Raw genomic sequence first — 16,531 nt, forward strand, 5'->3', positions numbered from 1 at the left:
GGGGAGTGCCCTAAAACCTAATTCTTTGCTTCATGGGGATAGTGGTGTAATTCTAAGCAGATTCCCAAAATGAAATCTGAGCTCAGTGTACCTATGTGGTCTGTGGCAATAGGTCACATGGCACGTGACTGGGGAAGCTCTCACTACCCACTACTGCCACTGGCCACCCTGTCGCCACCATGAAACACACTAGTCCAGAGCAGTCATTGGAATCCCTGGAGTGGGCAGGGCAGAGAAGACCTTTGGCAAGATGCAATTGAGCCAAAATGGGGTTTGCTTTTAGCGTGGCTCCTGCCCAGCACACCTTACACTACAGCGCTCTGGAAGGAGTGGCCCATGACTGGGCAGTTCTGTGATTCGGCAAGATGCTTTGCTCTCAGAGCCCAGCGTTGTCTTTCATAAAATAGAAATAATAATAAAAATAGTAACGACACCTTCCAGAGTTGCTGTGAGACTCCAGCCAGCACAGGTATATAAAACTCTTAGTAAACTCTTAGTAAAGCAAACAAAAAGCCCCACAAGAGCCAAGAAGCTAAAATATCCATAGGCAGAGTTGTGGGCCCTGCGCAAGCACACCCCCCTGCATCATCCTGATTGGTTGTGAAGCTCATTAGCTCCCTGTCTGAGTCCAAGGCTGGAGGAAGTGGCTGTTCTTTCATACGTGGTCCTCCACCCCTCCCAGGGGCTCTCTGGTCACTGTCACGACCTGCCCAGGAACTGTCACTGTAGGTGCCTCCCTTCCCAGACCTCACTAGCTCCTCATACACAGGACCCTTCGCATGGTGGCTAAGCCACCAGCAGTGCTGACACTGTCCTGTTTGCAGAGTGAGGGTCTAGAGGCCAAGGTGTTGACATGTGGCTGCTTGTCTGGGGACACACAGCCGTGAGGACACTCAGGCTCAGCCTCGAACATTGCACTCTCTCATTGAGATCAAAGATTTTGGCTTCCCAGGGGACTGGCACACATGCATCCCTCCCTGGCCAGCCCTCCAGCTCCAGGTCTCACCTGTGAATTGTGCATTCCGGGGGCTGCCCAGTGCCCTTTCTGGACACACATAGAGACCATGATTCTCATTTCCCTTCCTTGTTTGAGAGACCATATGGAAAGCAGTGCTACACAGTGAAGAGAATAGAAATTTTGCAGACCAGGCTCTGTGGGGGGGGGGGGGGGAAGCCATGAGATCCCAGATTCATGGAGGGGATGGCACCCCAGGGGCCAGTGGCTTCCCAGGGAGGAGACCCTGCCCCAGTGGGAAGGAGCCAGCCCCCTGTGACAAGGGATGTCTGCCAGCCCCTGACCCACGGTGGGGGCAGGGGGCCGTGCATGTGTGCGAGTGTGTGATGGGCGGAGGGGGGCCATGTAGACAGTGCATCGCCCACTTCAAGCACAGGCCCTCTGGAGAGGGTCTTTGTTTGCGGTTTGAATGAGACCATCGGAATATGCCTGTTCTCCCTCAACTACACAGAAACAGAGTCTTGACGGGAAGTTTCCATTTATTCCCTGCAGCCCCTCAGCTGTCTGCCTGCTGACTGGAGGCTCTGACTGGCAGTGACACGTGCATTTAGTTAACCAAAATAGGGAGGGACCCATGGTCCCCTGTGGGCTTCGCCTGTTTGTCTGTGCATGGGAACATCAGGGGAGGTACACAGTGGCACTGCTGGGGGTGGTCCCGGCAGCGACGGTCCACACAGCACAATGCTCACACACGGTGTCCGTCTGGGTGTTTGGTGCCTCAGGCCGCCGCCCGCCCTGAAGCCACCTGAGGAAGCGGCCAGCCCATCTGCTGCGGGCACCGAATGCCTGCGTCCTGCCGCCGGAGGCCACGTGTTTAACCACCTCTGGCGCTGGCAAAGGGAGTGAGGAAGCTAATGACCCTCTTTCAGGAAGAAATGCTCTGGTTCTTTTTTAGGAAACAAAATCTAGAGTAAATGCAGTTCCGTCTCTGCATAAAATAAGCATGGAGATAGGCTGGCCCTGGTTTTTGGATGAGTCAGTGTGAGTGTGCCGTGTTTTGATGAGGAGAGAAAATTCAGGATGGGGGCTCAGCAAATGGAATAACCCATGAGGCAAAAAGCATCCTCTAGGCCCAGCATCTAGAGGTGGGGGTGCTGGCCGGATAGCAGCGATTTAGCTTCTTGGAGCTATGATCTTCCGGCAGGGAGGTTTGGTCCATGGTTCCCATTGCTTGGTGAGTGCTGGAGTCTTCCGAACTGCTTTTTACCAATCCCTGTGCCAGTCCCCGGCCCCCTGCACCAGACTCCCTGGGAGGCTCTGCCAGGGCTGTGCTGAGCCTGTGGGCCTGCCGAATGGCCTCATCTCAGAGGAGCTTTCTCACAAAGCAGCCATCAGCTCCTCTGGAAGGAGCACAAATTCCCGGGTTTGACACGAGGCCCAACAATGTCCTAATTCAGATCAGAGTCTAAGGAAATAAAGGGGGTTCAGGGAGTGTCCCCTTACCCCACACTGGCCCTGCCTAGCCCTGTAAGCCAATTTGAAGTCTTAGAATAAAGAGAGGAGTTCACATGCTGGTGAGTGTGCCTTCTGAGTGTGCCCATCCCACCTCGCATAGATTAAACCTCTGTCCCCACTGTGTGTCCCTGGATCCCAAAGATCTGTGAAATAATGGACTTCTGTAAGATTTTATTTTCTATGGAACAACCTAAGAGCCAAGTACTTGGGAATAGGAGAAACCTCCTATTCTTGATAAAGATCTCCTTAACTGGGGGCTTCCTTTCTTGGGGGAAGTATACTTGCCCAATAGCAACAGTGACCTTCCCAGGAGGGTTTGCTTTGCGCCAGGCTCGACACCCATGTCCCAGGCATCGTAGAGTTACTCCATTGTCAATGCTCTCTTCTTCTGTCCCATCCCTGCCCATTTCTCTCTTGCAGAGTGACTACTCGAGCGACACAGAGAGCGAGGACAACTTCCTCATGATGCCCCCAAGGGACCACTTGGGCCTCAGCGTCTTCTCCATGCTCTGCTGCTTCTGGCCTTTGGGCATCGCGGCCTTCTACTTGTCCCACGAGGTAAGCCTCTCTCCTTCGGCCCCACATGAAGCACAGCCAGGCTGCTGAGGAGGAGAGCCCAAGAAGCCTGTGCAGCTCAGGCTATCCCACGGGGCCTGCACTTTATGATTGGAGGAGAGGCCCATGAGGCCTCATGTCAGCATGCTGGGACTGTGCTGTGGCCCCCAGGGCAAGGCGGGCAATCTTCAGGAAGAGGGCCTCCTGACAGAAGCAGGCTGGGAGCTCTGCCTTCGAGCAGACACTTGGGTTATGCCAGCAGGACTGACCCAGCGCTGGGAGGCGGCCGTGCCCAGGGCAAGGACTTCAGACTTGCTGGAAAAGCAGCTGGGGGTGTGGGGGTGATTCTCTCTGTGGACAGTCTCATTCATATGAAATAGGTTCTAGTTTCCAGCAGCCCATGTGTAGTCCTCCCTAGATGAAGTTCTGCTGGAGGAAACGGCCTACCCTATGGTGAATCGTGCCCTCCTTCCTCCAGTGTGAGGGCTTCTGGGGGTTGGTCTCTGGGCCTTTTTCATGCAAAGCATCCTCCCTGTTGTGCCTCCATGGAAGCCAGGCTTTGAAAGATGTTCTCTAGCAATTGAAGGGTATTCATACAGAAACAGTCTCTGTACTGGTTTTTGTTAATCCAAGGGATACACTTCCACCTTCCAGTCATGAGTGTCTCAGCATCACCACATCCACACCATCATCCCAGCTGGGCCAGAGGAAGGCAACTCCCCGGGTCGGCGGGGTGAGCGTGGTGCCCACACTCAGGTGTGTCCTTGGGCCATGCTGAGCATCCCTCAGCAGTCAGGGTTCCCTTTCCAGCTTCTAGGGTTCTGAAGCTCTGGCAGGTCTTGTGTTTGAAACATTTCTTTCTCCTGGCTTGAAAACAGGTCCCCTGGCTGAGCCCAGCAGTGGCCTCTCACTTCTTTTTGCAGGTATCTGTGTTGACCTCGTTTTGTTTGGTGAGAGGGGAGTCCCTTGATACATTTTCCTTTCTCCCCATCCCCATCTCGTGACATCACAGAGGATTGGGGGAGAGCAGTGAATGCCCCTGAGAGCAGGTGCTTCTTAGCAGGGACTCTGGAGAAATTCTTCCAGGCAGGAAAGAAGCAGGCCCTCCTCCCAGCACTGCTGTGTGGTCCGGATTCTAGAGGATAATGGGCGGGCGAGATGGAGGACTGGGGTGTAGTCCTGCATCGCTGGAGTTGGGCCGAGCAGTCGTTGCAAATCCAGCTTGGCCTGTAGGGTCTGTCTGAACCTCACTTTTGTGAGTTGATCCCACAAAGACCCCCTTCTCTGGGGGAACAGGCATGGGCCAGGAAGCAAGACTCCAGTTCTGGCAGGAGCCTGGGTGGCTATGGGGTGGAGTCAGACTGGGTGTCCCTGGAGCCCAAGAAGGGGACATGGGCACTACTACAAGGGCGAGGTCACTCCCGGCCTCCTGGGCCAACCCACTGAGAAAGCCCTTTACCTACCCTGGCTGGGCTGGGGGGAAGTACCATCGACGTCAGAGCTCTATTTTGATTGCCAAATTTTACAGTGGGATTGATATTTTCCCCTTGAATCCCATGGGGACAGGTGTTACCTGTTCAAAGGCATGGCAGCCAACATTGGCATGAATGTGCAGGCAGGGTCCTGGGCAGAAGTGAGCACTGGGTAAGTGGCTGGGCGCAAGGAAGGGATGGAGAGGCTGCCTGTCTTGGCTACTCCACATCCTAGGTGAAGCCCCATCTCTGGAGCAGGAGAAGTGGTGCACAGCATCTTTGTCTGAAAGATTGTAACTATAATAAATATCAAGGCCACAACCGCAAGGCTGGCATTTAGATTCTTTCTCAGAAAGTAATTTGATTCTTCACACCTTAAGAACTCTTACTTGGGCCTGATGTGTCATGACGTTTAACACCTTCAGTGGTAAAGACCATGCTGATTATTTGTTTCACGGCGACTGTGAAATGCAGTGTCTGTGGAGGCCTCTGGTCACACTGCTCTGAAGTGAAAAGCAAATACTTTTGAGGAGTTTAGAGATTGCCTGCAGCATTGGAATTCGAAGATGGGCTCCAGAGCCCTTCCGGCTCCAGGCTCTCAGTCCCTCTTTTCATGATGCTGTGAGCATGGCTTTCCTTCAGTGGAACCCCAGCAAAGGAAGGGTACCGCATTTCATAGAGAACTCTCTGCAGGTGAGTGCCCTTCACAGGGCCTGTGTCTTGATTCTTTTCCCCACAATGCTTGCTGCTGGACAGCCCACAGCTTTGGCAGTTCGGGTCTTCCCTGCAGACCCGGGGGACAACCAGCCCAGCCATCAGGCTGCTGGGCATTCTCTGTGCTTCTTCAGCCCAGCTGCAGACACAGAATCAGCAGCAGGCATTGGAGGGGAGAGTATGGGGCACGCAATAGAACAGACACACTCTGAGAGTCATTACACTAAATTAAATCAGTGCTTTCTTGGGCAAGGCCAGCTAGGAGTTCTCCCCACGGGCACTGGAGAGAGGAGAGCCCAGAGCCGAGCCTGTTTCTCTGTGGTCTTCTGTGGGCTGCTGCCAGGGCCTCCTGCTGCCCCCAGGTGTGGGGGTGCTGGGGCAGTGATGTCACAGCCTTTCTGTGAAGACAGGGCCCCTCACATTCCAAACACTTCACAAGGAAATCTTTGACATCTAAGTGTGACTTTGGATAATTTTTTTCCTTTTATCATAGATCAGATCTCCGTGTAGTCACGACAATTAGATTATGTCTGTGCATTGTCAAAATAACCACTCAGCGAACCACGCGGGAACATGAGAGTCCATTTCAGGCAAACAAAACAACGCAAATCTCAGTGATTAGATGACATGGGGCAGCAGGGAGGAGAATTAATAGGTTCCCTAAACTTACAAGACCTGGCTTATTTTTTTATTCTGCCTTATTCCAACTGGGTCCAGGTCAGCAGGCAACTTTACACCACCTCAGTCTCCTAATCCATCAAATGGTATCAAAACAGTCTACAGCATGTAGCCAGCCAGGCCACAGAACTGAAGTTAGAGAGAGATAGTCCCCACAAGGTTCCTGCAAAGCAGCAGGGGCTGACCATGCTCTACTGGAAACTTCATTTGTCTCCATACGTGTGGGTCCCTAATGAAGGAACACCTGGAAGGAGACAGAGGATAACAGATTTAATAATTCAAAAGATGTTAGTTAAGTAATAGTAACAATAGTACTAAGTGTTAGCAAACTAGGGGACAGCCGCTGAGAACCTCCTAGGTGCTGGTCCCACGTTAAATACTGCACACCTGCTTTCTCCGGGCATGGTTCTGACTAGCAGCACCAACATAGCCAGCACAGTTTGAAATGCACATTGTCTGGCCTCACCGCAGACCTGCTCAATCAGAGCATCTGGGGCTGGGGCCCGGGAATCTGCATTTGAACACAGGAAATCCGTGACGCAGCACTGCCGTCATATCACTCTGTGGGCCATGAAGTCGGGGTTCAGTGAGGTCGGATGTCGTCCTAAGGCCAGAGGTGGCTGGCCGTGTGCTGAGATCACCAGTATGGCCTGGTGCAGAGCCACCTCTGGCGGAGGCAGCCGCCTGGGCCTGTCAGGATGGAAGACGTGACGTGGAGGCCCGTGAGGACATGAGCATGGCATTCGTCCAGCCTTATTTTGCTCCAGCTGCATCAATTGTTTGAGCCGGCTCTCAATGCAAGCAGGTTTTATAAACCAATCTATAGAGAGGAACGTGGTGTGTGCAATTTTGGTAGATCCATCTAGGAACCGATGCTTCTGAATGATGCGGAGGATAGAAATGAATCCCTAATTTGCTGAGTGACTGCTGTGAGCTGGTTATTACGCACACTTTTTCTTACTTAATCTTTGCAGTGAGTTTGAAAGGTGGGCAGTTATTATCCTCATTTTATGGATGAGAAAAACGAAGTTTCAATGGATTAAATGATGTATAGAAATTGGAGAGGGAGCAAGCATGGGTACATGATGCAAATATCAATATTTCTAACCCTTAAAATCCAATCTTCTGTAATATAATTTTGGCTTTTATCTGTTTGTAAATAAAAATAGAAGTGCTGTACTTGTTTCTAAATCCACCATCTCCCACCCCACTTACAGAGGGTTGTAATAAGAAAGAAAGGCACATTCTAGACAGGATTGTGGTACTTGCCCTCAGCACCTTCACTCAATAGCACATGGCAGGTGCTAGCAAGACAGAGGCTGGGGACCCTCCCTCAGGAGGCCTTGGGTCTGGACCTGAGCAATGGGCAGGCTGGAGGGTTGCATGTGCTGCGTCTGCTGCAAACACCTCCTGCATTGCAGTATTTATTATGTCTTGATTTCATTTCATTTCATAAAATGTTCCTTTCTTTTACTAACTACAACATTGTAACAGTAATTAAATAAGAAAAGAGTATTAAGAGCCAGATATGAATTTTATGAGTAACACCAGCAAAGGAAATTGGACAAATTAGGGGGGAGAAAAGAGGAATCTTTTTATGGTGTAAAAACTAGAAGAATGAGATTCCAACCTGGCCTATAATACTGTCTTTAAAATCCAGTCATTCATCTGATATTTATTGAGCACGTACTATGTGCCAAACCCAGCTCTGGGTGCAGGGATGCAGCGGTGAACAAAGCAGACCTCCACCTTCACAGAACTGACATTCTCATGAGAAGCAGAGAACGTGCAAAAGTAAACTCATAGAGTGTCCAATAGTGATACAGGAGAAAAATTAAGTGGAAAATGGATATGGAGCATACATATTTTTTTTTAAGATTTTATTTATTTATTTGACAGAGACAGCCAGCTAGAGAGGGAACACAAGCAGGGGGAGCAGGAGAGGAAGAAGCAGGCTCCTAGGAAGGAGCCTGATGTGGGGCTCAATTCCAGAAGGCCGGGATCACGCCCTGAGCTGAAGGCAGACGCTTAACGACTGCGCCACCCAGGTGCCCCTGGAGCATACATTTTTAAATAGGTGGCCATGGAAGGGCTTGCTGAGGTGGTGACATTTCATACTATAGACCAACCGTGAGGACCTCTTGAAGAAGAGCATCTCAGGCAGAGGGATAGCCAGTGCAAAGGCCCTGAGTGGGGAACATGCCTGGTGTACACAGGGAATGATGTAGAAGCCAGCACGGCCTTTGGGTGTGGAGGAGGAAATGAGCCAAGAGAGGGGCAGGTGGGGATAGACCTCACAGGGCCTTTTAGATTATAACAGTGACTCAAGCTTTTTTCTTTGGGCCCAGAAGCCACTGGGGTGTTTGAGCAGAGGAAAGACGCCACCTGTCTACACTCTATCAGGGAAGCATGTGGAAGGCAAGGGTAGAAGCCGGGGTACCTGGCTGGAGGCTGGTATAATCATCCAGAAATAGACCATCCAGTGGTGGTCTAGACCACATCTAGAATCCTCTCCTCTTGTTTTCTCAGTGAAATAACAACCCTGATTATAGGTCTTAAGGATATGTCTGTCCTTTCCCCATCTGACTCCATTAGGACTGGATGATAGTAACTTATGAGAGAGAACCAGGCAATCCTGAGTAATAATACACACTAAAGGTGCTTATTATTTTTCCTGAATTTGACTTTCTCTAGCAGATAGAAACACAAGTCAAGGACATTGTAGTCTGTCTTTTCCCCTCTGAATAAATGGGCAAATTCTGCAAATTATGGCATTGCGGTGTAAAAACCTGCCACTCGGGTCAGCCCTGGTAGAAGACATGAAGGACACCATCACTGTCCAGTGGGAATGAAATGCTTCCCTCCTGAATCTCCACCTTGGATATTAATACTAATTGATTATGGCCGATTCATAGGATTCTTGTCATTGTTTTCACCCCATTTCCCAGAAAGACCCCAAACTTTTCTATAGTCACTCTCAAGACATGCCTCTCAAAGAGAGTGAGAGCATGGCTTCCTTGCAGACTGCCAAATAATGCCATCTGTTGGATTCGCTTTCGTAGCTGTTCTTGAGCCACCACTCTCTTGGAGCCAAAAGAACCAACCTGTAGGGCCATCGGGACTTGGATGACTTGCCCCATCTTCCACTTCATTGATATCGAAAGAGCAAACTGATCTGCCCTTAGAGAAATGTGAGCTTGGCCAAATGATTTAAAAATACGAAGCAGAAAACTGTTAAGGACGTCTGCTCATTGCCTAGACTTCTGACCTCTTGCTGCTGGAATGACTCCTGTGTTGTGTGTGTGTGTATGCGTGTGTGTGTGTGTGTGTTTATTTTGCCAAGAGCAACCTGGAGAGATGATTAAATGTGAAGACATCTTTTTCTTTTTTACATTAGTTCTCCACTGCACGCACACATGTGTTTACCTACCTGTGGTTTTGTGTCCTTGCCTTTCCCCCGCGCACACCCTGATATCAATGACCATCCACTGGACACCTTTGTGTTTACATGATTCGTCTCTGTGCCAACGATGGGGCACAGCGGTGTCCCTCCCTGCCCACACGTGTGGCTTGAGCAGGAGACAAGGAAGCAGTAGCTCTTGTGGCTGGGGTGCGGGGAGCTTCACGGCTCCACAGACAGGTGCGTGTGGTGTCTGGAGCATGCTGAGGCAATGGGATTGATTCTTCCGTGGATCTGGGAAGAGATTGTCCCTGAATTTCCTCCTCCTTCCTTTCTTACCCCCAGCCTGTCCCCCGAGGCCTTCTTGTGCTCTTCCAGGATGCATTTGGAGGAGCCGAGCCGTCTTGGCCGTACTGCTCAAGAGACAGATGATGCACGTCCACTGTGCATTTGTCTGCAGCTAAAAGTGCAAGCTGGGCAGGAAGAAATAGTGTGTGCCGAAGAGATTTTGGCTTTATGTTATGGGAAGGGCTGCATGTGCTTTTCCTTGTTTCTGTTCTAATATTTCAGAACATATTTCTACCTCCCCAGGGACTGCCCCATTCCTTGTTATGTCTGATTCTCAAAGAACTACAGTTATTATGCAGTGTATCAGTTTTGGCCTTATTCTCCAGGATATGCTGGGCTGAGAGAGGGCGAGCCCTTGCTGCAGTGGCTGAGCGAGGCCCTGGCCCAGCCCATGGGGGCTGGAACACAGTCCACTGCTTCCCCTGTGGGGCCCCGGGCAATGCCTAACACCACCGCAGCAGGCTGATGGGCACCAAGCAGAAACGTCTGCCAGCCCCCTGGACTTGCCCCAGGCTCCCTAGACATGGAACCTGCAGCAAGGTTGGGTGGCTAATGCTTTATTTAGAGGTACACTCCCAGGCCAATGAAACTGAGGGAGAATGGAAATGATGCATGGAAGGCAGGAAAGAAATGCAGGTGCCTTACCATACTGGCCACCACCTCCCAGCACACAGGACCTCTCTGGCAGGGGCCACTGGAGAGAGAGTTTTGTTCTGCTCCCACGGCCCCACACAGGTCATGCCTGCCTGGGCTGCGTTGGAGGAGAGGCCTGGGGCTGAGCAGGCGGTGACCAGCCTGAGGCAGGAGGCTGAGGGATGCTGAGGCGCAGGAGATGTGTCTCATGTCCCTCCTCCAGGAAGCACAAGTGCTAAGCTAGTCACCTGGGCATCCAGCAACCTGAGGTGCTATCCCTGGTATCCCTTGAGGGCTGCCCCTCCTCCAAGGACCCAGGAGCCTTGAAAATGTAGCAGGAGGACTCTCTGTGATCTGCACAGACCTGACACCAAAAGGAAAGTGGGTGATATAATAAGCTGACATCCAGCCTTTATTCTGCACCGGGAAAGAGCAGCACCCCTCCACGGAAGGAGAACGACGGTAAGAGCATTGCCTTAAATTCGAGCTGGGCAGTGTGCCAAGTGCTTTTTGGGCCCCTAATTATCACAAAGACCCTATAAAAGGAGGTACCAGTATTATCACCATTGCACAGATGAAAAAGGTGGGTGGACCCTGTTCACATCAGGGTCTGTGCTATGTATGAATCCTTCAGATACACTCAGAGCCACTTCTGCGGAGCAAGTGGCATTTCATCCTCACAAAGACCACTGGCCAAGACGCAGGTTCTCTCGGGCCCAGCAGAGGAGGAAGCTGGAGCTCAGCAAGTTTGCTTGACTTTTTCAGGATCACAGTAGCAGGCTCACCGCACACCAGAACAGGATCACCGGGGGGTGAGGTTCTAAGGAAACACTGTGACACCAGGAGAGTTCCTTTGTACCCCCATTTGGTACCAGAAGTTCCAATTCAGTCTCATCCATGAACACTTTTTTTTTTCAATTTAATGCTGATTGATTTGAGTTCCTGTGTAAAAATTATCTTTTATTAATTTTCTTATCAGTCCCCATTTATCCTTCCAACAAGAGCCAATTTGTGGCTTCAAAAATTATCCCATGGTTGTTTGTTGGAAGAATTAGTTGATTGATTCCTTTTTTATGTCTTCAGTTATTACAATGTTGAGCTCTCTAGATGTGGGATATATTGTTATACATTTCTGAAAGTCAGAAAAATGGAAAGGGACTAGAAAGAAAATAACCCCAAATGCAGGCAATGAATGGCTTTTCTCTCCTTTGCACAAGTGTGTTTGTGTTTATTTTCCATGTTTGTTTTTTGCATGTCTGTTTTTTGGGTTTTTTTTTTTTTTAAGATTTTATGTTTAAGTAGTCTTTACCCCCAACATGGGGCTCGAACTCACAACCCCAAGATCAAAAGTTGCATGTTCCACCTACTGAGCCAGCCAGGGACCCCTATTTGTGTGTTTGTTTTAACACCATTGATGTGAAGATGATTTTCAAAACATTCTTAGTTTGAAAACAATACTCAAAACAGTACACATATATAATTATATAGCGTAACAAATTAGTCTACAGCACATGGCCAAGTAACCGTCACCTAGGTCAAGAAATACAATATCTCGAGTGTCCCCTCTGCTACACTCCCTCTGGACCTTGGCCCCTGACCCCACTGGTGAGCACTGTGGTGACTTCCGTAGGGCTCGCTTCTTTGCATATCTTTATTTATACCCTAAGTTTACATTCCCAAGCCCTCATTGCTTTATCTTTCCTGACTCTACTTGCAAAAGCTATGTTCAGTATAAGTGACATCCTTATCATGTCTCAGGTATCTAAGGGAAAATTTCCAACCTTAATAGTGACATAGGATCTTTCAGATACCTTATTTTTTAATCATGAAAGAATATTGAATTTATCAAAAGCTTTTTGTGCTAATGAAAAAATTATGTGTTTTCCTTCAGTCTATAATGAGGTGAATTGCATTGGTTGATTGGAAACTGTTAAACCAACCTTGCATTCATTGCCTTGTCTTTCTGTTCTCTGAAAGTTTATGTAATACTGAAGTTATTTATTTGTTTTCTCTTTCATGGCACTCACTGGTGGAGCTATCTGGGTCTGGAGCTTTCTTTGTAGGAAAATTTTTAGTTACTGATTTAATGTATCTAACATTGATAAGTTAGGTTGCATTCTGGAACGTTGTATTTTTCTAGAGTTTTGTCAGTTTCATCTACATGATCAAATTTATTAATCTTTTCAAAGTATGAATTTGGACCTCTGTTATTTCCTTTTTTAGATATACATAGAAGGGTGGATAGACATATATACCTTCAAGAAGATATTATTGTTACTGTCTTACATGGTTAGTATTTATTTGCATATATCTGCATACTCCACTTACTTCATTCTTCATTCCTTCCTGAATCTTTGACCTTCTGGCTTGAGTAGTTTTCCTTTTATCCAGAGAACATCCTTTAAAATTTCCTTTAATATGGGTCTGCTGGTGAAATGCTGTTTTGTGTCATTGAAAATATTGTTGTATTACTTTGATTCTTGCAGGTGTTTTCACCAGATATGGAATTCTGGGTGGCGGCTCCGTCTTCAGTTGTGTTGAAACATCTGATAAACCATTCACCAAGTTAGAATATTTTTTTCAATATCTCAACTCTAGAATTTGTTTCTTCTTTTTCAGATCTGCTATAACACTTTTTTTATAGAGATTACCTGTCAAAATTTCAAACCTCTTGTTTTCTTGAATATAGTAAGCAGACATGTTTTATAGTCTATGCCTGATGATTATAATATCAAGGACTCCTGTGAGTCTATTTTTCTATTTCTCTTTGTTCTCACTCATGACATATGTTCTTAGATTTTTGTTGTTGTATGCTGGTCATTATTTTTGGGGAAAAAAAAAGTATTCATGGAATATTTTGAGGAAAAGAATGATACCACCTTCCTTCAGATAGGTATTTCTTTGCCTTTGTCGGGACTTGGGGCACAAAGAATTCAGCATCACCTTGGTCCAAGCTCAAGTTTTGTTTTTGTTTTAAGTTTTATTTATTTTGAGAGAGAGTTACCCATACAAGCTGGGGAGGGGCAGAGGGAGAAGAAGAGAGTCTCAAGCAGACTCCAGCTCAGGGCAGAGCTCAGCATGGAGCCCGCTGTGGGGCTCGATCTCACAACCCCGGGATCATGACCTGAGCTGAAACCAAGAGTCAGATGCTTAACCCACTGAGCCACCCAGGGGCTCCCAAGCTCAAGTTTTGAGTAGATGCGAAGCCAGGCTGTAATTCATGAGAGGGCGGGTATACTTTTATTTCACTGTTTCTTCAGTGATAGCTCTTTAGTGCTCTATCCTATGGCAGTGGCTGGTTTGCCAGGATCTCCCTTTTTGGTGGCTCTGAGCCCCAAAAGTAGGCAAAACACTCCCTCTCAGACCCCTCTTGTGCGTCAGAAAACATCACCAGGGCAGAAGTGTCTCCCCGTGCCTGGCCTACCCCTCCAGATTCTTGCCTTCCCTCTGGCTTGGCCTAATAACCCTGCATTTTCTTATCTTTTTGTTGCTTTTAAAAATGTTCTTCAATATTTGCTCTAGGGTTTTTATCTGTCTTCTGCAGAGAAGTTACTAGAGGCATTACCAGAAGCAGAAGTCTGCATTTCTCTCTTTCCTTAATTGTTTATATGAGGAATATATCTATTTCATAACAGGAATTTTTTTTAATTAGAAATTGAAGGCTTGGTTGAAGAACGTAGATTATCTGTTGCTTGAATTCCCATTCCTTCTGGTGCTAACAGGAAGTTGAACTGGCTCTTTGCTCTGCATGAGTGACCAAGTACAAAATTACTGAGGTTGACAGGTGTGTGAGAAAATGGGACAAAGCCCATCTGTGTCTCGTTCACACTCAGAGAAAGTAGTATCCCTGTGTAAATGGTACCAAGCACAGGATCTGGCACTTCTTAGATGCTCACCAAGTCCTGGTTGCATTTGTGTCTGATGTAGAGATGTACACACCCATGTTCTGCTTGGTCATTTCCTAAAGAGGAGCCATGTGGCTTGTAAATGTAGTATTACCTAAGGGTGTCCAGACAGAACTGGGAGAAGTTGGCCATGACAGAGACCAAATCAGGCCTCCGAACGGTACTCTGAGGACATACCCCATGAAGGACAGTGGACAACTGGCAGTAAGCCCACACGAAACCTCTGGGAGACAGAGCCCATCTTGCTCCTCCAAGGTGCTCCACTGACAGGGGGGAGGGGTTGTCAGTCATGGGTTGAGGGCTGCTATCTGGGAGTGTTAATTCTCTGGCCCATCTGGCTTGTTCCCACTTCATAGCTGGAAATGCTAAAGGCAGAGATGACCCGAGGGTGGGGGGAGGAGTAAATCTCGCCAACATAAACTTTATGCTGCAGAAGGAAGCTGACTGACATAGAACGAGAAGGCAGGGAAGGGCCAGAGAGCCTTGACTGCAGAGCAGAGAGTCGGTCTGTTAGCAGAGCATTTTAAGCCAGAGAGTACCGGGTTGGAAGTATACCACCATGAAGAACAGTCAAGAAGCACAGTATGGAAACAGTATGCTCTAAAATAGATTCATCTCTGAATTAAAAAATCATTTCACAAGGAAGTGAGCAGACCCATTTGTCAGGCACTGTGGGGTATCTGTGGATGTCTCCTGTACACCCTTGGGGTCACTGGAGATAGATGGAGGAAGACCCAGGGCCATTCATCTCCCTCCACCTTCCCATCAGCCAGAAGCCTAGTCACAGGAAACCTTTGACTGGTGTGAAAACGAACTAGGACCTTTTCCAATGTTTGAAGAAAAATGCTCTGGGTGTTTCCAGAAGCTGTCACCTGTCCATCATTCTAACCACTTCTCTTACCAAAATAAACCAGCATTTTCATGTTCTCCCATCTAAACCTTGTCACAAGGACAGACTTCTGAAATGGTCATTATTCTTTTTGCTCCAAAGTTGTGTGTTTAGAACAGGTACAATTACATAAAACTGGACCCTTGCATATTCCACACGTGCTGAATGGTGCTGTTCATAATCATCAACACGTTTTGGAATCCATATTTTATGTACTTCACCGTGCCCCTCTTTTATGCTCAAGTTCATCATCTCAAACGTCCCCTGATTCATAGTAAACTGAATACCACCTAATGACCGCATCTGTGGACACTAGCAGATTCTGAATTAACAAAGGATCCAACTTTCCACTTGAGAATCATCAGTCATCCAAGGTAATAGGCGGAGAGTTAGAGATTTTCTGGCTCAGCAGGGTAACTACTAAAGCCACAAAACCTGTGCTGGAGTCCAGGAAAAAGACCTGGCAAAGCATGCCATGGCCCCGGGAGGTGCGGAGAAACAGAAGTGAAGGGGCCACATGGGGAGGAAAATGCTACCAAGGGACAGAATGGATCAGAAGGACTTGGAACAGGTCAATGTCAGTCTCCCAAGGTGAGTGCCATGCCAATTAAGGTTATGAGGAGGGAGCACCAGTGCTGTAAGAGCATAGGCAGGTATAGAAATAGAGTTGACTTTGCAGACAAATGGTTTTCAAACATGACTGAGGGATGGGCTCACTATATCAGATGTCTATATTTTAACTTCTACTACCAGGAAAATGTGCAATGGCAGCTTGATGGCCATTAAAAGATCTCGATCTCTCCCTCTCCCTCTCCCTCTCTTCTTCTCCCTCCCTCCCTCGCTCCCTCTCCCCTGCTCCATGGATATCTCTATCTCCATATGCACATTTAATATGCTGATTGTAACTTCTGAGAGTTGTTTTGCAACTTTAAACAATTGCATATAAATATTAATGATCTGGGACAGCCAAGACAAATCAGATTTCTGATCTGTTGTTGTTGGGTTTTTTTCCTCTGGAATCTAATGCTGGATATGTTACTGATTTTTAACTAGTTTTGGTGTATAAATGAACAAATACATCATGTCTGTTTTGTTCCTTGAAGTGTATTATAGGGATTTTTTTTTTCAGATATAGAAGATTCATTGTCTCAGTAATTAGTATCTTGATTTTGTGCTTATTTCTCTGTAGCAGAGAAACCCACACGTTAGTTGTCCAAAGACAGAGCCCAGACAATGCCTGCAGATTCGGAATCTAGGGTTAAAATCTCCATGTATTAAATTTTACATTCTTCCATCTGGCCGTATGGATTTACACATTTCCAAATATGTAAACTTTTTGTTTTTAGATGATGTATATAAAGCTTTGAGGATATAGCGTGCCTCTAAAAGCAGGGTTGTTCATATTTCTTTTGCATCTCTTAAGATTAAGGCCCCTACACCAGTCCTGTGACATTCTGAGAACTAAAA

At 47.7% G+C, this 16,531-nt stretch overlaps 1 protein-coding gene across 2 annotated transcripts in view; it reads left to right on the top strand.

Moving 5' to 3' along the window:
- SYNDIG1 (synapse differentiation inducing 1) overlaps nucleotides 1–16,531 on the top strand; it is a 185,601-nt gene that overhangs the window by 109,433 nt on the left and 59,637 nt on the right. For both annotated transcript variants that reach the window (XM_045770939.2, XM_087853782.1), the window contains exon 3: nucleotides 2,891–3,028. In XM_045770939.2, the coding sequence (XP_045626895.1) occupies nucleotides 2,891–3,028 (138 nt within the window). The remainder of the gene's footprint in view (nucleotides 1–2,890; nucleotides 3,029–16,531) is intronic.

This window comes from Ursus americanus, chromosome 22 (genome assembly GCF_024610735.1).
Source record: "Ursus americanus isolate L20-20 chromosome 22, mUrsAme1.1.p, whole genome shotgun sequence".
NCBI lineage: Eukaryota > Metazoa > Chordata > Mammalia > Carnivora > Ursidae > Ursus > Ursus americanus.